Here is a 21028-nt window from a genome sequence, read left to right as displayed (position 1 = left end):
ATATTGAACGCCACACCAAAGGTGATAAGTTCAGCAACAAAGAAAAGATGGACGCCACAAGCTATGCTTGATAAGTCAAATCAATTCCGAAAGAACAAAGAGAATTGGATAGCTCACAATTCAAATATTTCATCTATATTCAGCAAAAAGTTTAATTAAAGAAGCATAATTTAAAGAACTTAATTTATGCATCAATAAATAATCCTAGGAACTAGATCAATTAAGAAGCATCTTATTTAATAAAGTTAAATAACTAACTCATGTATTAAAACTTTAAGATAAGTTAAATTAATTGATCAGCAACTTATTTATTAAACTAAAACAAGTTAATTAAAAGAAACAAATTCAGCTTGCAATAAATTGCAAGTAATGCCTTTTGAACGGTTTGAAGCACGACTATCAAATCCGGCCACTCCCTCTTCCCAAGCTCGTTCCACATAGCTTGCTATTGCATTTCGAAATCTCTTAGCTCGTGATCGAGTTATTGGTCCTCGTGGCAGCTCAATGGATTCGGTAGTAATTTCCCGGGCTAAGGTTGCATCATTCCCCCCCTCTTCGAGGCGATTTGCTCCCAAATCGTCACCTACATCGAAAAGAGATAAATCAGCAACATTAAAAGTAGCACTAACCCCATACTCACCAGGTAAATCTAACTTATAAGCGTTATCATTAATTCTCTCCAAGACTTGAAAAGGTCCATCTCCTCGTGGTAATAGTTTGGATCGCCTTTGAACGGGGAATCTCTCCTTGCGCATGTGAATCCAAACCCAATCACCAAGTTCAAATATTACTCGTTTACGGCCCTTGTTAACTTGATGTGCATATTGCTCCGTTCTTCGTTCAATATTATCCCTAACTCGTTGATGTAATTGTTTCACAAAATCTGCCTTTTTCTTTCCATCTACATGCACCAATTTATCAAAAGGTAAAGGCAATAAATCCAATGGAGTTAAGGGATTAAATCCATACACTACCTCAAATGGTGAAAACTTGGTAGCTGAATGTACCGATCGATTGTATGCAAATTCAATGTGAGGTAGACACTCCTCCCAAGTTTTTAAATTCTTACGTATAATGGCCCGCAGTAGTGTTGACAGAACTCTATTAACAACCTCTGTTTGGCCATCAGTTTGGGGATGACTTGTTGTGGAAAATAATAGCTTAGTTCCAATCTTTCCCCATAAAGTCCTCCAAAAGTGGCTGAGAAATTTAGTGTCTCGATCCGAAACAATGGTTCTTGGAATTCCATGCAATCGTACAATCTCCCTAAAAAATAGATTGGCAACATTTAAAGCATCGTCAGTTTTGTTACATGCAATGAAATGAGCCATTTTTGAAAACCGATCAACTACAACAAACACAGAATCTTTGCCATTCTTTGTTCTAGGAAGACCCAAAACAAAGTCCATAGAAATATCCATCCATGGCATTTCTGGAATCGGTAATGGAGTATAGAGTCCATGTGGCTGGACCCTTGATTTCGCCTTCTTGCAAACAATATAGCGATTGCACACTTTAGCCACATCTCGTTTCATCTTTGGCCAATAAAAGTGTTCTTGAAGAACGGCCAAAGTTTTGGCAATACCAAAATGTCCCATTAAACCCCCACTATGTGCTTCATGAACCAGCAAATTTCTAGTTGATCCTTGGGGTATGCACAACTTATTTTCTCGAAATAGGAATCCATCTTGCTGATAGTACCTGTCATACGCACCTTGCACACATAACTTGTAAACTTCTCCAAAATCAGAATCATCAGCATATAATTCCTTTAAAAAAGCAAAACCAAGTAACTTAACATCCAAATAATTTAAAAGAGCATACCTTCGCGATAAAGCATCTGCAACGATATTTCCTTACCTTGCTTATACTTAATCACATATGGAAAGGATTCTAAGAATTCTACCCATTTTGCATGTCGTTTGTTAAGCTTAGTTTGCCCTCTCAAATGCTTCAAAGCCTCATGGTCCGTGTGTATAACGAACTCCTTAGGCCAAAGGTAATGCTGCCATGTTTCTAATGCACGTATCAATGCGTACATTTCTTTGTCATATGTGGGATAATTGAGCGTAGCTCCATTAAGTTTCTCGCTCAAATAAGCCACCGGTCGCCCATCTTGCGTTAAAACCACACCTATTCCTATTCCAGAAGCATCACATTCTACCTCGAAAATTTTGTTAAAATTCGGCAAACATAAAAGTGGAGCATTAGTCAAGAAATCTTTGATTTTAACAAAAGCAGATTCTTGTTCATCAGACCAAATAAAAGGTGAATTTTTTTTTATAATACCGGTTAATGGGGTAGCAAGAGTGCTAAAATTCGGTACAAACCTCCTATAGAAGCTTGCAAGGCCATGAAAGCTTCTAACTTGGCTGATGTTATTCGGTACAAATTCTCTTGGTCCACCTCTAATCCATTCGCACTTACAACAAAACCTAGAAAAACAACTTTGTCAGTACAAAAGTTACATTTCTTAAGGTTTGCATACAATACTTCCTTTCGTAAAACCTTCAAAATAGCATGCAAATGTTCAAGATGTTCAGTTAATGATTTGCTGTAAATTAAAATATCATCAAAAAAAACTACGCAAAAACAACCAATGAATGACCTCAAAACGTGGTTCATCAACCTCATGAAAGTACTCGGTGCATTGGTGAGGCCAAAAGGCATCACTAACCACTCATACAAACCGTATTTAGTCTTAAACGCAGTCTTCCACTCGTCCCCCTCCCGCATACGAATTTGATGATACCCGCTTTTCAGATCAATCTTAGAGAACAATTTTGCTCCACTAAGCTCGTCTAACATATCATCAAGTCTAGGAATGGGATGTCGGTATTTGACGGTAATTTTGTTGATAGCTCGGCAATCTACGCACATTGATATAGGGTTGCGCGCGGACCAAGATCAAGTCGTCAAGTCACGGGAAACTCCTACGAAAGCTCTAAACGAACAGATCTGAAAATTAAAACAAAGAACAAGATTAAACCGAATCAGATTTGAATTTAAAATTCCCAAATTCAATTAAAAGAGCAGCAAGAAGAAAAGAAATAGAATCGATGAATCAAACGAAATTGAGAAGAAAGAAAAGATGCGAATCTGCCAAGGAATTGATTCGGCCAAGAATGCCCAATTTCCAGCAATCAATTGATTCCCAAATTGAAAGAAATCCAATCGGCCAAACCCTAGGAATTGGGGATTTTTGGGTTCGAATGGGTGCTGCCAATAGGAGAACAACTTAAACGATGAGATCTTGAGTTTAATCAATGCTGGAAAACAAACAAGAACAGCAAAATATTAGATGAGAAATCGGCACAAGTATAAGCAAAGAAAAGTAAAGAAAGAAATCGAAAACAGCAAGAATTAAAGGATAAGTCCTAAAGATCCTTGAAATCTCGAAAGATTTCACAAATTTCTTCAAACGGCTCTAATCTCCCCTCCAAAGAATATCGATGGCAAGAAGAAGGTTGAAGATGGCTCCCACAATCAAAAGATTGTTAAAACAACTTCTAAAGAAAACTCAAGAGAGAATTCTTGGAGAAAACCCCAAAGAAAATTCTGCACTCAACAAATCTGAAATTTGATAGAAAAATAATAATAAGATGTTTTTACAAAGGGTGGCTGGCCAATGCTTATATAGGCCTCCAACAAATCCTAATCTCACAAGTAACTAATAAAAAATTAAACCTAATTAATAAAATAACAAGGTAAATTCGGCCATGCACTTATATGGCCTATTTTGGGCCAAATTTTACATGTAATGCTCCTAAAGATTAAAAAATTAAATTAAACAAGTAAGATGTTTACAAATTGGGCCCTTTGACATTTTGGCCTGATTTTCAACTAAGTATGAAGAAATTTCTTGATTGGGCTGGATTTTGGTTATTGGGCCTCGCCTTCAAGAATTTGGGCTCGTGATCCATCTCCTACCAAAATTGGGTCGTTGACGCTCGTAATGGAGATCCAATGCGTTTTGGCTGCAAGATTTGGTTTCTTGGACCAAGATTTCCAAGATTTGAAATCTTGATTCTTGAAATCTCTTCGAACAGCAAAATTGGGCCAAGATTCGATTTCTTGATTTTCTTGAAAACAAGAAAGTGAATCTTAATTTTCTTGTTCTCTCGTGTATGCATCTAAGGCCTTGCTAACAAGCTCTTGAATGGTCCCATTTAGTTTGGACCGCATTTGTCAGGCCTTTGATCTCGTTATTGGGCCTTGTGGCAATTTGAGCCCATCACGTTCTTGAACTTGGATTGGGCCTTTATGACTCGTATCATTCCCCCTTCCTCAAAAAGATTCGTCCTCGAATCTAAAAAATCAAATGGGGACAAGTCAGCCACATTAAAAGTAGAACTTACATTGTACTCACCAGGGAGATCAATTTTATAGGCATTATCGTTGATCCGCTCGAGTACTTGGAAAGGCCCATCGCCCCTTGGGTCCAACTTAGTCTTCCTTTTTGTAGGAAATCGTTCTTTCCTCAAATGGACCCAAACCCAATCTCCGGGTTTTAGTACAACCCGTTTGCGCCCTTTGTTTGCTTTGTTGGTGTTGGCGTCATTTGTTTTGGCTATTCGCTGTCTAGCCTTCTCATGTAAGGATTTCACCAACTCAGCTTTCTGTTCGCCATCTAAATTCATAACGTGTTCAAGAGGTAAAGGCGCAAGATCAAGTACCGTTAGTGGGTTAAAACCATAAACAAGTTCAAATGGGGAATAACCAGTTGTAGAATGAATAGATCTATTATATGCAAATTCAACAAATGGTAGGCATTCTTCCCAATTTCTAATGTTCTTTCCCACAACAGCTCGTAATAAAGTCCCTAAGATTCGATTAACTACTTCAGTTTGACCATTAGTTTGGGGGTGACATGTAGTAGAATAAAGCAATTTAGTACCAAGCTTACCCCACAATACCTTCCAAAAGTGGCTAAGGAATTTGACATCTCTATCAGAAACAATTGTTTTAGGGATGCCATGAAGTCTTACCACTTCTTTAAAGAATAAGTCTGCCACATGTGTAGCATCATCTGTTTTGTGACAAGGAATAAAATGTGACATCTTTGAAAACCTGTCAACAACAACAAATATACTATCTCTTCCTTTTTTTGTTCGAGGCAAACCTAAAATAAAATCCATGGATAAATCTACCCAAGGTGAAGTAGGAATCGGTAGAGGAGTGTAAAGGCCATGAGGCATTACCTTAGATTTTGCTTGTTTGCATGTAATGCACTTGGAACATACCTTTTCCACATCCTTCTTCATATGTGGCCAATGGAAGTGTTCTTGCAATATGTCTAGTGTTTTGGCCACTCCAAAATGTCCCATTAATCCCCCACTATGGGCTTCATGAATCAACAATTCTCTCATGGAACACTTTGGTATGCATAACCTGTTTAAACGAAAAAGAAAGCCATCTACAAGATAAAATTTTTCAAAAGCAGTATGTCCACAATTCTTATAGATATGGCTGAAATCAGTATCATCATCATATAACTCTTTAATATGTTCAAACCCTAAGACTTTAGCATTCAATGTAGTTATTAAAGTATATCGTCTAGACAAAGCATCTGCGACTACATTATCTTTACCTGTTTTATATTGAATCACATAAGGGAATGTTTCAATGAATTCTACCCATCGGGCATGTCTTTTACTCAACTTACCTTGTCCCTTTAACCATTTAAGAGACTCATGATCTGTATGTATGACAAACTCATTAGGCAGCAAATAATGTTGCCATACTTGAAGTGCACGAACTAATGCCAATAGTTCTTTGTCATAAGTCGAGTAATTTAACTGTGCACCATTCAATTTCTCACTAAAATAAGCAATAGGTTGCTTATCTTGCATTAAAACGGTGCCGATTCCAATTCCTGAAGCATCACACTCAAGTTCAAAAGTTTTAGCAAAATTAGGTAATTTAAGCAAATGAGCAGAACATAACTTAGCTTTTAGAGTTTGAAAAGCTTTTTCTTGGGTTTCACCCCATTTGAAACCCACTGATTTCTTTATAACTTCTGTCAATGGGGCAGCAATAGTAGAGAAATCTTTCACAAATCGTCTATAAAAACTGGCTAAACCATGGAAAGATCTCACCTCAGTTACCGATTTAGGAGTCGGCCACTCCTTAATTGCCTTAACTTTGTCCTCGTCGACATGAATACCTTGAGCACTAACTATGAAACCTAAGAATATTAGTTTATCACAACAGAATGTGCATTTATCAAGGTTGGCAAATAAACTTTCAGTTCGTAGAATATCCAAAACGGTTCGAACATGGAAAACATGATCATCTAATGACTTTGAGTAAATTAAAATATCATCAAAGTAAACTACTACAAATTTACCCAAATGTAGCCTCAAAACATGATTCATTAATCTCATAAATGTACTAGGTGCATTAGTAAGGCCGAAAGGCATAACTAACCATTCATACAATCCAAATTTTGTTTTAAAGGCTGTTTTCCATTCATCCCCTTCCCTCATTCGAATTTGATGATAACCACTTTTTAAATCAATTTTTGTAAATATTATTGAACCATGTAATTCATCAAGCATATCATCAAGTCTAGGGATTGGGTGTCGATACTTTACCGTTATCTTGTTGATTGGGCAACAATCAACACACATACGAAACGTACCATCTTTCTTTGGCACCAATAAGACAGGAACAGCACAAGGACTTAGGCTCTCACGAATGTACCCTTTGTCTAGTAATTCCTCAACTTGCCTTTGCAATTCCTTTGTCTCCTCGGGATTGCATCTATAGGCTGGTCGATTTGGGATTGAAGCTCCGGGTACTAAGTCAATTTGATGTTTTATCCCTCGTAAAGGTGGTAAACCTTTAGGGGCCTCACTAAAAACATCCTCATAATCCTGCAAAAGAGATTGAAACACACTAGGCAAATTTTCGTTAATGTTAGATAAAGATAAATAATTTTGCCTAAACCTCACAAGGATACAAGGCTGTTTATTAAGTAGGGCTCTCTTCACATCTTTTTTTGTTGCCAAAAGATTTTTTCCGCTCATTTTACCACTAGAGGATTCACTCACCTTTGGGCTTTTTAAATTTTGACTTTTTCCACTACTATTAGCCTCTTTTCTCTCTGTCTTTTGTACTTGCTCTTTCTCCCTTACCCCCTCACAAAATTTTATCATCCTCAATTGATCTTTATATACATCAGTAGGATTTAAAGGAGCAAAAGTGAATTTCTTGCCTTTAAATACAAGGGAGTATCGATTAAGTTTACCTTGGTGTGTAACATCGCGATCAAATTGCCAAGGTCGTCCAAGGAGCAAGTGTGCCGCATGCATGGGGACTACATCACACCATACGTCATCCTCATAATTGCCGAGTGTAAAAGTGACCAAGGACTGTTTCATAACTTTAACTTCGGAACATTCATTAAGCCACTGAAGGTGATATGGCTTAGGGTGTTTGGTACAAGGCAACTTTAAAGAATCCACCAAATAACTACTCACTACATTCGAGCAACTCCCACTATCAATAATGAGTGAACATAAGTTACCTTTAATAAAACACCGAGAATGGAAAATATTGGTCCTTTGGCTCTCATCATCTTTCATCTGAATGTTAAGGGTTCGGCAAACTACAAAGCAATGGAAATTAGCAAAGTCCCCTTCTTTTGGTGGTTCGACCAACTCTTCGCCATTATCACTGTCATCCACAAGTTCTGGCATATCTGGATCTGTTTTATCAGAGTCGAAAGTGTACTCACCGTTATCTTTCAGAAGAAGTAATCTCGTGTTAGGGCATTCCCTACTATAATGACCACGCCCTTTGCACTTAAAGCACTCAATCTCATGAGTCCTCTTCGCACTCGAATCTCCTAAATTGGGCTGCTTAGAAGGTGTTTGCGTTTTAACAGGAGCCCCTTTTTTCCAATCTGATTGCTTGCTTCCATTACTCAAAGAAGGCTTGTTAGTAACGAAAGGTGATTTTGAGCTCTTAAAATCAGAATTGGAATTGTTACCTCGGTAATATTGTGAAGTCGAGAAGGAACCATACCTTTGTTCCTTTAGTTGTTGCTCGATCTCAATGGCTTTATGATACGGGGTTGCGTGCGGACCAAGATCGAGTTGCCAAGTCACGAGAAACTCCTACGAAAACCCTAAACAATTAGATATGAAACGAAACAGAAAATTAAAAGATTAGATTTTTGAATTTTCAGATCTGAAATAAAATCGCCAAAACATGGACTTATCCAAGGTAGTAGGACGGTGGATGAATATTTTAAAGAGATGGAGATGCTCATTCAGAGAGCTAACATGGAGGAGGATGAAGAAACAACTATGGTTCGATTCATTGATGGTTTGAACAGGCCGATAGTTAATACATTAAGGCTACAAACTTATATTGATTTGGAAGAAGCAGTTCACAAAGCCATTGAGATCGAGCAACAATTAAAGGAACAAAGGTTTGGGTCATTCTCTACTTCACAATATTACCGAGGTAACAATTCCAATTCTAATTTTAAGAGTTCAAAACCACCTTTTGTTACTAATAAGTCTTCTTTGAGTAACAAGCAGTCAGATTGGAAAAAAGGGGCTCCTGCTAAAACGCAAACACCTTCTAAGCAGCCCAATTTAGGTGATTCGAGTGTGAAGAGGACTCGTGAGGTTGAATGTTTTAAGTGCAAAGGGCGTGGTCATTATAGTAGGGAATGCCCTAACACGAGATTCCTTCTTCTAAAAGATAATGGTGAGTATACTTTCGACTCTGATAAAACAGATCCAGATATGCCAGAACTTGTTGATGACAGTGATAATGGCGAAGAGTTGGTTGAACCACCCAGAGAAGGAGACTTTGCTGATTTCCAATGCCTTGTAGTTCGTCGAACCCTTAACATTCAGATGAAAGATGATGATAGCCAAAGGGCCAATATTTTCCATTCTCGGTGTTTTATTAAAGGTAACTTATGTTCACTCATTATTGATAGTGGTAGTTGCTCAAATGTGGTGAGTAGCTATTTGGTTGATTCTTTAAAGTTACCTTGCACCAAACACCCTAAGCCATATCACCTTCAGTGGCTTAATGAATGTTCCGAAGTTAAAGTTACGAAACAGTCCTTGGTCACTTTTAAACTCGGCAATTATGAAGATGAAGTATGGTGTGACGTAGTCCCAATGCATGCGGCACATTTGCTCCTTGGACGACCTTGGCAATTTGATCGCGATGTTACACACCAAGGTAAACTTAATCGATACTCCCTTGTATTTAAAGGTAAGAAATTCACTTTTGCTCCTTTAAATCCTACTGATGTATATAAAGATCAATTAAGGATGATAAAATTTTGTGAGGGGGTAAGGGAGAAAGAGCAAGTACAAAAGACAGAGAGAAAAGAGGCTAATAGTAGTGGAAAAAGTCAAAATTTAAAAAGCCCAAAGGTGAGTGAATCCTCTAGTGGTAAAATGAGCGAAAAAAATCTTTTGGCAACAAAAAAAGATGTGAAGAGAGCCCTACTTAATAAACAGCCTTGTATCCTTGTGAGGTTTAGGCAAAATTATTTATCTTTATCTAACATTAACGAAAATTTGCCTAGTGTGTTTCAATCTCTTTTGCAGGATTATGAGGATGTTTTTAGTGAGGCCCCTAAAGGTTTACCACCTTTACGAGGGATAGAACATCAAATTGACTTAATACCCGGAGCTTCAATCCCAAATAGACCAGCCTATAGATGCAATCCTGAGGAGACAAAGGAATTGCAAAGGCAAGTTGAAGACTTACTAGACAAAGGGTACATTCGTGAGAGCCTAAGTCCTTGTGCTGTTCCTGTCTTATTGGTGCCAAAGAAAGATTGTACGTTTCGTATGTGTGTTGATTGTCGCCCAATCAACAAGATAACGGTAAAGTATCGACACCCAATCCCTAGACTTGATGATATGCTTGATGAATTACATGGTTCAATAATATTTACAAAAATTGATTAAAAAAGCGGTTATCATCAAATTCCAATGAGGGAAGGGGATGAATGGAAAACAGCTTTTAAAACAAAATTTGGATTGTATGAATGGTTAGTTATGCCTTTCGGCCTTACTAATGCACCTAGTACATTTATGAGATTAATGAATCATGTTTTAAGGCTTCAGTTGGGTAAATTTGTAGTAGTTTACTTTGATGATATTTTAATTTACTCCAAGTCATTAGATGATCATGTTTTCCATGTTAGAACCGTTTTGGATATTTTGCGAACTGAAAAATTATTTGCAAACCTTGATAAATGCACATTCTGTTGTGATAAACTAATATTCTTAGGTTTCATAGTTAGTGCTCAAGGTATTCATGTCGACGAGGACAAAGTCAAGGCAATTAAGGAGTGGCCGACTCCTAAATCGGTAACTGAGGTGAAATCTTTCCATGGTTTAGCTAGTTTTTATAGACGATTTGTGAAAGATTTCTCTACTATTGCTGCCCCATTGACAGAGGTTATAAAGAAATCAGTGGGTTTCAAATGGGGTGAAACCCAAGAAAAGGCCTTTCAAACTCTAAAAGCTAAGTTATGTTCTGCTCCTTTGCTTAAATTACCTGATTTTGCTAAAACTTTTGAACTTGAGTGTGATGCTTCAGGAATTGGAATTGGCGCTGTTTTAATGCAAGATAAGCAACCTATTGCTTATTTTAGTGAGAAATTGAATGGTGCACAGTTAAACTACTCGACTTATGACAAAGAACTATTAGCATTAGTTCGTGCACTTCAAGTATGGCAACATTATTTGCTGCCTAATGAGTTTGTCATACACACAGATCACGAATCTCTTAAATGGTTAAAGGGACAAGGTAAGTTGAGTAAAAGACATGTTCGATGGGTAGAATTCATTGAAACATTCCCTTATGTGATACAATATAAAACAGGTAAAGATAATGTAGTTGCAGATGCTTTGTCTAGACGATATACTTTAATAACTACATTGAATGCTAAAGTCTTAGGGTTCGAACATATTAAGGAACTATATGATGATGATGCTGATTTCGGCCATATCTATAAGAATTGTGGACATACTGCTTTCGATAAATTTTATCTTGTAGATGGCTTTCTTTTTCGTATGAACAGGTTATGCATACCAAAGTGTTCCATGAGAGACTTATTGATTCATGAGGCCCATAGTGGAGGTTTAATGGGACATTTTGGAGTGGCCAAAACACTGGATATCTTGCAAGAACACTTCCATTGGCCACATATGAAAAAGGATGTCGAAAAGGTATGTTCCAAGTGCATTACATGCAAACAAGCAAAATCTAAGGTAATGCCTCATGGCCTTTACACTCCTTTACCGATTCTTACTTCACCTTGGGTAGATTTATCCATGGACTTTATTCTAGGTTTGCCTCGAAATAAGAAAGGAAGAGATAGTATATTTGTTGTTGTTGACAGGTTCTCAAAGATGGCACATTTTATTTCTTGTCACAAAACAGATGATGCTACACATGTAGCAGACTTATTCTTTAAAGAGGTGGTAAGACTTCATGGCATCCCTAAAACAATTGTTTCTGACAGAGATGTCTAATTTCTTAGCCACTTTTGGAAGGTATTGTGGGGTAAGCTTGGTACTAAATTACTTTATTCCACTACATGTCACCCCCAAACTGATGGCCAAACCGAAGTAGTTAATCGGATCTTAGGGACTTTATTACGATTTGTTATGGGAAAGAACATTAGAAATTGGGAAGAATGCCTACCGTTTGTTGAATTTGCATATAATAGATCTATTCATTCTACAACTGGTTATTCTCCATTTGAACTTGTTTATGGTTTTAACCCACTAACAGTACTTGATCTTGCGCCATTACCACTTGAACACATTGTTAATTTAGATGGTGAACAGAAAGCTGAGTTGGTGAAATCCTTACATGAGCAGGCTAGGCAACAAATAGCCAAAACATATGATGCCAACACCAACAAAGCAAACAAGGGGCGCAAACGGGTTGTCCTAGAACCTGGAGATTGGGTTTGGGTCCATATGATACGAGCACGCCCCGCGAACTTCATCGAGCAAGTCTGTCAAGCCGAGCATTGACATGTTGGCAAGCTGATCCCAGCTCGTTTCCAGCTCCACGAGCTCCGTCTAGCTCAAATCCAGCTTATTCAAGCTCGATCCAACTTGCCTGAGCTAAACCGAGCTCACTCCTAGCTCATATTTAGCTCACGAGCTAAACCTTAGCTCATTTTAGTTTAAACTCGGTTTTGTCTTTAATACATTAAATAAATTTGTACATATCCATTTAAGCATTAAACTTGTCTTATATTAATATTTGTTATTAATATATCATTGTCATTATATAAATTGATTATGTTCACATAGCCGAATTAATGCATGACATTAATGTGTTCACATCATGCCGAATTTATGAGTGTTCATGAGATGTCTTAATGACTTGTTTATTTCATGTAGGTACATTCCTTTGGACGGTACAATGTATGAATGAAGAAACATCTCTTTTGGGCATTCCACACTCATGAATGAAGAAGTATTAAATGCTGGTGCATGTACGGCTAGATGCAATGTTTCTACAAATTCATGCATGTGTCGAATGCATGTATGGACATTAAAGGCTAGTCCATGAATGGATCAAATGCATGGGATGATAGAATGCATGAATGGCTTAAGTGCATGTATGGTGGCTGTCTCTTAACTTTCCAAGGCACTTATTCGGCCAAGAAGTAGCTGCTAACTAATTCTATGTTGACCATAGAGCTCCTTGAACATGTTCACACTTTGAATTGACCTATAGGCTACTACACATGCATGGATGGGTTCAAGAACGTCCAAGGGAAGGAATTAACTCAATAATTCAACACATTGATTGAATTAAGTGCATGCACAAAGGGGAGAACGAATTTACTAGGTTCATGCTACCATTTATGAACTTACATGCCATTAAAGTGTTTAATTATGAAGATACATGGTCCATACAAGTGCATGAACGTCCCAAGGAGATGAATGCAACCTTTTGGTGCACATACAAGTCACTTGAAGCCTTTCTTTATGACTAAGCATTCATGCACAAACTAAGGGGGAAGAAAGTGTCCATTCAGCTAGTGCATGAATCTGCAAAATTTATGAACTATTTTAATACATTAGTGTGAACGTTTTTATTATTGTGTGAACACCTAGATGCCGAATTTGAATGGTCATCTATGTGCCTATAAATATTTGTTTTCTTTCATTTGTAAAGGACTTTTGACTTTTGATCATTTGAATGAACTTTGTTCAAAGAGTGAGTTTTCTCCTCTCTAAATTCGTACGAGTTTCGATCTGACTTATCTAGCGTGCTAGTGGCATCTATCGTTCTCTTTTGAACTTATCACCTTGCTTTGGTGTGGCGTTCAACCTTCTACAATTCCGCAATCCCACCTTGAACCGAATAGAAATCGGGGTGACACTTTTAGTGTTGAATCGTTTCTGGTGTTTAAGCTCATTTATCCATTCCACCGACTATCCTAGATTTTACCCAACTATAATATCTTTTTACAAAACCGATCCTTCATTTATCAACTTCCATTTTTCTTATTTTTATACTTAAATCGAGCCTACTACCCTTATAAATTTACCATCACCTTGGCCAACCTTTAAAACCATTTGAAAGCTTCCGCATCTTTAGCCTTATTTCATCCTATTTCTGATAACTCAACTATTCCTCGTCGACGATCGGGCAATCAAGTGAATCGACTCAATCAACCGAGCTGGATCACATCATTTGGTATCAGAGCTACTAAAACGAGGAGTGCCGACGTTCGTACCAAGCTCGGAGTAGGTTCGTAATGTAAAAAAAAAATTTAGGTTGTAATTTTTTTCTACTTCCTTTATATTTCAGCATATTGTAATTGAAAAAAAAAGAGAAGAGGAAATTTGAAAAAAATTGAAAAAAAAATCGAAAAAAAAATTTTTTTAAAAAAAATCGAAAAATCGAAGTATAAAAAAAAAGAGTGAAAAGTCTTGTGAGTTTTATTTTGTTATTATTTCTTGTTGCTTTCAAGCATCCAATCATTCTACCATTCCCTCTACCCCCCCCCAAAACGCCACACATACTTTGATTTTTATTTTCTTTGTTTAGCCTACCCTACACCCGACGTTATCCCTTGTAACCCATTTGAAGCCGACCCTCTAAGCCGCAATAAGTCTTCTTGAAACAAAATACGAATTCACAAGAGTGAGACGAGCGGAAAAAGGCACGAGTGGCGAGTACATTAGAGCGAGCAAAAGCCATTAGACAAGTGTAAACACGAGTGGAGTGTTATCCAATTTTCTTTTCGAGCGAAATTGTGAGGTTTGTGGTGAGGTACTTCATTTTTTTATTTTGTTTTGTGATCTAACATTTTCTTTTTAGCAACAAAAAAATCATGTCATACGAAGAGTTCACCGAATCGGAATACCAATATTTGGTTCAAGAAAAGCGAAGAATGGCGACTAAACGAGACCAAAGTGATCGAGTTTCTTCAAGTCGTAAAACGGAACCAAGAACCCCACGGAGATATACCCCCGACTACTACTTAAGAAAAAGTTCCTATCGTGATTCCTTTTCGCCATCTACTTCGAGACAAAGAGATTTATACTATGACGCATATTCATCAGCGAATTCGAGAAGTGACTTCGATCGAAAGTCCTTTTCATCAAGAAATTTGAGAAGACGAGAAGCCGATTACGATTTTGATTCATTCCAAGATGGCGTTCGAAGAGAAAGACATACTCCTACTAGATCTTCAAAGAAATCTTACCCGGAGTATGCTTCACGAAGTTTTGATTGTGAATCATATGCAAATAGTTCTTCATCTTTCGAACAAGATTTGTATTCTCATCGTTCCTTTGTACATTCTTGTAAAGAGAAAACAAAGAAAAGAAAAGAAAAAGAAAAAGCAAGAGAAGAAAAAGAAAATGAAATAAAAAGAAAAGAGAGGCAAGAGGCAAGTAAGAGAGAAAATGAGCGAATCTTGAGAGAACTTGAAAAAGCCTTTGAAAAAGCCTTTGAAAAGCAAAAAGAAAATGAAAAAGGAAATGAAAAGAAATTTGAGAGTGAAAAAGAAGATGAAAAAGAAATTGAAACAAAAGAAACGAGTGATCCAGAAGAAAAAGAATCGAGTGAGAAAACAAGTGAGCAAGTGAGGATTATTTCCACTAACCCACCTGTTCGATCTTCTTGTGAGTTAACTTTTCAGGTTCCTAGAAGTTTGTGCGACCAATTCCATCTACATTACCTTCCAAACGAGAGGTGTTTTAGGTTGTTCGAAAAAGGTAAGTTCGCGAATGACTACCACCCACTTGCGATTGAAGGTAAGGAAGGTAAGGATTCTTTGTTTATCGAATCAAAGTCACTTGATTTGGATAATTTTTGTTCACTTACTGTTGTTAACGATTTTGTTTTAAAAGGTGCCATATACAGTTCTTTTTATGACGATTACTACATTGGCAAATTTGTTGACAACATTGGATTAGTTTTCCCTAAGCAAATTTTGAACATGTTTGATCAAAGTCTGTCACGTAAAAATTCTCATGTGTTTGAGCCTGCAAACTTTTTGAACTCATGTGTTAAATCTTTATGTTTAAATATGCCTGCTCAATTGATTTGTGATAAATCTGCCTGTTTGAAAAGTTGCATGTTCGTTAAAAATTCTTTGTTTGGCATCCATGTTAAAAGATCTTCACATGATATGTGCAATTGCGTTCTTCATGAACAATCTTTGAGTTTTTGTGCGAAATTTCCATGTAGTGATTTGCATTCCCGATTAATACTCTTGAAGTATGAACCTTTGCATTTTGGTATGCTCGGTTTTGTCAAATCAACATGTGTGTTTAAACTAGTGAAATATAATTCGTGTGGTGAGTTGATTATATCTTCTTCTAATATGTTGCTTGTTGGAATTCCTAATCAAGTTCGTGTGTTCAAGCCTGGTATTTGCTACATGAATTCATTTTATGGAAACATTAAGCGCTTTGCATCAATTACATTGAAATTATGTTTGCTTGAAGTTCGAATTTTTGATAAGAAGGTGAAATTCAATGATTTGGGTTTCAATTTTGATTCATTTATTAATCACCTTGTTTGGCCACATTTGAAATTTTCGTTTCATTTCGAGAAGGTAAGGCCAACCTATGTTTTTGGAATTGAATCAAATTTCCATGGTAACTTTCCTTTTCCATTTAAGTCCATAGTTTTCGATAATACTAACCCGTCTTATTTTTGTGAATTCCACCCCTCGAGGAGCAAGACATGTCATGGTGCGTCGCCACCTATTCAAATTTATCGAAGTAATAGGTTTGTCTTACGTTATCTGATACGACCATGCCCCGGGCACACTTTTGGATCAGCTCCCTAAGCATTGTTTGCAAATCCATGCGAGCTGAATTAGTTCAATTTCATTTCGTTAAGCTCCGTTTAGCTCGTTTCCAGCTCACTCGAGCTCAAGTCAACTCATTCAAGCTCAATTCAGCTCAATCTTAACCCAATGAGCTTATTTTTAGCTTTCTTTAGCTTGCATTTATTTTGCTGAAATAAACCATTTAATTTGTCATTAGTTAAATTAGTTGTTTATCTTAAGTTAGTTAATTTGTTAAAATCTGGACAAATAATTAATTAAGTGTTTTAATTATATCTAAATTAAATACTTAATAAATTATGATGTTTTAAATATGTCTGAAATTGTTAATATGTATGGCCAAATTTAATGTGCAAATTATTGAGTTCATATGCTGCTAATTTAATGTGTTTGAAATGCATTTAACTTGCTGATTTAATTTGCTGCAGGTTCATGAACGGATTGGTGCAATGTATGGGAGTGTGCATGCACAATTGAGGTTCAATGGATGGCATTTAAAGGAGCACATGCATTTGGGACGTTCATGCAAGAGGGAGTTGCTGAAAGTTCATGTATTTGAAGATTCATGGATCATATTTATGGGGGAAAATACATGGGACGTTTCATGCATGATTCATGCATTTTCAAGATGACCATTCAAGTATTTTAGGCACATTAATGCCTCATTCAGCCAAGGGAGATGTAGGATCATTAAAGAGCTGCACATTCATGGAATTATGGAGATTCTTCAAGGCTAAGGATGCATGAATGCATCAAGTGAAGCATCATGATGGTTCGGCCAATTCATGTACCATCTTCAAGCATGAACTGGATTTTAATGCTATTTGTGTGAACATGTTAAATACCTGTGTGAACAGAATTTAAGTTAGTGTGAACAACATAGATGCCGAATATCAATAGGCATTTTAGGCTTATAAATAGATTACTTGTTTATTGTAAAAGGTTACAGAATTTGATCAATTAAACTTAATAGAACTTTTGTTCTTGTGAGGTTACCTCCTCTCTTCTTTCGTTCGAGTCTCGAAGCGACTTATCTAGCTTGCTAGTGGTGTCAATCCGAACTCCATTGAACTTATCACCGAATCGGTGTGGCATTCAACCATCTTCCTATACCTTTGGTTCTTACCTCCATATAGGTAACGGGTCACGGTCCGCTTCTATCCTTCATCAAAATTCACCTTAAGCAATATAAGACTCGGGGCAATACTTTTTAGTATTGAATCATTCTTAAAGTTTGAGTTCTTTATCCATTTCCATCTATTTATCATCTTTGTAACTTAATTCTTTGTTAAACCGAACCTATCTTTCATCAAACCAAAACCCATCCTTTGAACCCATTTTGCCTACCTTCCGCTTATAAAACATTCAAACTCCATCTATCTACAAATTTGAACGAGCTTCTCGTCGACGATCGGGCATCTTAAGTGAACCCGACTCAATCAATCGGGCCGGATCACATCATTTGGTATCAGAGCTTGCAAAACGAGGAGCACCGACGTTTGTAGCTATCTCGAAAGATAGGTTTGTAAAAAAAAGTTTCAAAAAAAAATCAAAAAAATCTCGAGTTGTAATTTTATTTTATTTTCTCTTTTCTTTATTGTATTTACCTTACTATTGTATTGGAGTATAAAAAAAATCGAAATTCAGAAAAAAAAAGAAGTGAGCAAAAAAGAAAAAAAAGTAAAAAAAGAACAAAAAAAAGTGAAAAGTCTTGTGAGTTTTATTTTCATCTCTTATTACTCCGATCATCAAGTTTCCCTTCCTACCATTATTTACCCATCCCAACGCCACACTTTAAACCAATTTTTTCTTTATTTAGCCTACCCTACACCCGATGTTATCCCTTGTAACCCATTTTGAAACCGACCCTCAAGCAGCAAATTAAGTCTATCAAGACGAATTACGAATTTGTGAGACGAGGTTGAGTGGTAAAAGGCAAGAGAGCGTGAGTACATTAGAGTAAGCAAAAGCCTAAAAGAGAGTTCAAACTCGAGAGTGAGTGAATTTTTCTTTTTGAGCGAATTTGTGAGGTTTGTGGTAAGGTATTTATTTTCTTTATTTTTTTAACATTTTCTTTTCCATTACTTAATCATGTCTCGAGAAACATTTTCCGAATCAGAATTCCAATATTTGATGCAAGAGATGCGTAGAATGGTGAAATCAAAATTTGATAAGTTGCATGATTATTTGGATCGAGTGGAGGAAAGAGCTCGATGGAAGCCAAACTCATCGGGTCAAGAGACGAAGACAAGATCATCACGAAAGCACACATCCAATGATTATTCGAGAAGAGATTCATACCATTATTCCTATTCAATGAGGAACTCAAGACGAAGCAAAGCAAGTTTTGAGTTTGAAGCTTTTCAAGGTGACGAACGAGAAATCACAAGTAGTCATTCGTATGCACCAAGGTATTCATCTGCCAAGAATCAATCTCGAAGAGGTGATCATTTTTTGTATGAAAGTTGATCCAATTATACCCAACAAGAGTCATTTAGTGCTGATTCATTTGTAACATCTCCATCCTATAATGAAGGAGCGAGGCAAAAAGAAAAAGAAATAAGAAGAAAAGAAAGACAAGAAATGTTGATGAGAGAAAATGAGCATATATGGAATGAAATCGAGAGACGAAAAAAAGAAATGAAAGAAAAGGAACAAGAAATCAAAAAAGTGAGAGAAAAAGAAAATGAAGAGAAAGAATTCGAAAAAGAAATTGAGATTGAACAAGAGTGCAAGCGAGAAAGAGAAATCGAAAGAAAAGAAGAAAAGATTGAAAAAGAAAAAGAAATCCAAAAAGAGAGTGAGGTCAAAAATAAAATTGAAAATGAGAGAGGAAATGAAAAGAGAAAAAAAGAAGTTGAGATTAGAAAAGAGTTTGAAAAAGAGAAGAGTGAAAAGGGAGAAAGCAATCGAGCAAAAGTGAGGAATGTTCTAACTAACCCATTTGCAAGTTTGCCGTGTAAATTTTCTTCTTTCCAGGTTTCCAAGGAACCGATTGACAAGTTTCAACTTCAATACCTTTCCATGGATAGAAGGTTCACTTTGGCTGAAAAAGGTAGTGTTCTCAACGATCCTAGTTCGCCTATGCCAAAAGGTAAGCAAGGTATGAGTCTTGAAATTTTTAAAGCACCTCTGCCTTTTTCGATTATTGATGGGTCCTTTGTTGATGATTTGGTCTTTAGAAAGAATCTAAACTTTGACGTGGCTACTTGTCATTCTTTGATTGATGATGACCCATTTGTTTTGTCTGATGATAAAAAGATTCTTGCTTTTGAAAAATATTATTTTCTTGATGATATTAGTTGTTTGTCTTTAACTTGCAATGGAATACATGTTTTGGATCCGCAAGATGAAAGTCCATATAAAATGTTCATTCTCACTGATCATGTTGAAAAGGAATGGAAATGTATTGATGAATACGCCATTGGCAAGATTTTTGATGAACAGCGAATAAGTCAACACCAATAAAATCTGGAATTGTGTGATCAAAAGTTGACATATCATCTGCTTGGTTGTGTTGATCATGTGGATTATCTAATTTTTGGTGTGAAATTTCCATGTTTTTGTAAATCTTTTCGAATGAAATTTAAAGGGTTTGCTTGTTTGAATTTGAGTATGTTAACACCCTCGTTGTTTAATTTGTGTAAATTGTTGGAGATAAAAGGACTCTTTTTGCCATTTGGATCGAGTAGTCAAAATCATGTCTTTAATCCTGGAGTTTGCTATTATGAATCATCCATGAAAGAAAGCAAGCATCATAAATTTTGTTTGAATGAATGTGTAAACAATCTTTGTTTGTATGATACTTTGTCTTTAAGTTTGAAAATGAGCCATGTGAATCTTGTTGGTTTGTTAAGTCAAAATCAAAATTTTGTTTTCGGAGGATGTTCTCAACTGTGGACTAAAAGATCCGAACATGTTTTGAATGATAATGATTTTGAGTTGCTTAGTGCTCTTTCTATGAAGTCGGTCATGAAATTGCCAAATCAAATTGAAATGGCAAGAGAAAATTTTGTCTTTGACCCCGGTGAACACCATTCTATATCATTGCCTAAGGTAATCGAACCATGGAAAGTTGACTTCCAAAACCATAGCTATCAAATGCCTTGTGATTTATGTTTGTTTCCATCGAAGAAAAAGGTAAGAACGATTTCTATTTTTGACCCCGGTATTGGATTATTTGTTCAAACTGTGAATCAAATCTTAAAAAGTTCCTTTGTGTTTAATCTTCATCGTTTCACTAATTCGTTTTATTCTTTTAAATGTGACAATGTGAAGTGGTACCCTCCTAAAGAGGGAAGGCATGCGAATGAGCTTCTTTTGATCCGAGTTAATTGTGGCTTTCAGAATCTTCAACGATTTTTCGCGAGTAAATGGCCCGATTTGGGGACAAATCGCTTTAAAGAGGGAGGGGATGATACGACCATGCCCCGGGCACACTTTTGGATCAGCTCCCTAAGCATTGTTTGCAAATCCATGCGAGCTGAATTAGTTCAATTTCATTTCGTTAAGCTCCGTTTAGCTCGTTTCCAGCTCACTCGAGCTCAAGTCAACTCATTCAAGCTCAATTCAGCTCAATCTTAACCCAATGAGCTTATTTTTAGCTTTCTTTAGCTTGCATTTATTTTGCTGAAATAAACCATTTAATTTGTCATTAGTTAAATTAGTTGTTTATCTTAAGTTAGTTAATTTGTT

The 21028-nt window shown here is 36.5% G+C and overlaps 1 protein-coding gene across 1 annotated transcript in view; it reads right to left on the bottom strand.

Moving 5' to 3' along the window:
• Positions 1-650: 650 nt before the first annotated feature.
• The window catches only part of LOC121220315 (uncharacterized), a gene marked incomplete at its 3' end in the record, with an annotated part of 42321 nt that continues 21943 nt past the window's right edge, over positions 651-21028 (bottom strand). The window contains exons 3-7 of the mRNA XM_041099991.1: positions 6635-6878; positions 5550-6187; positions 4842-5417; positions 922-1112; positions 651-768 (exon numbers count right to left, since the gene is read on the bottom strand). Of these exons, the coding sequence (XP_040955925.1) occupies positions 651-768; positions 922-1112; positions 4842-5417; positions 5550-6187; positions 6635-6878 (1767 nt within the window). The remainder of the gene's footprint in view (positions 769-921; positions 1113-4841; positions 5418-5549; positions 6188-6634; positions 6879-21028) is intronic.

The sequence above is a fragment of the Gossypium hirsutum genome, chromosome D08 (genome assembly GCF_007990345.1).
Source record: "Gossypium hirsutum isolate 1008001.06 chromosome D08, Gossypium_hirsutum_v2.1, whole genome shotgun sequence".
In the NCBI taxonomy this organism is placed as follows: domain Eukaryota; kingdom Viridiplantae; phylum Streptophyta; class Magnoliopsida; order Malvales; family Malvaceae; genus Gossypium; species Gossypium hirsutum.
Note: the sequence above shows the minus strand (reverse complement) of the source record. Positions and strands in the feature narration are given on the sequence as shown.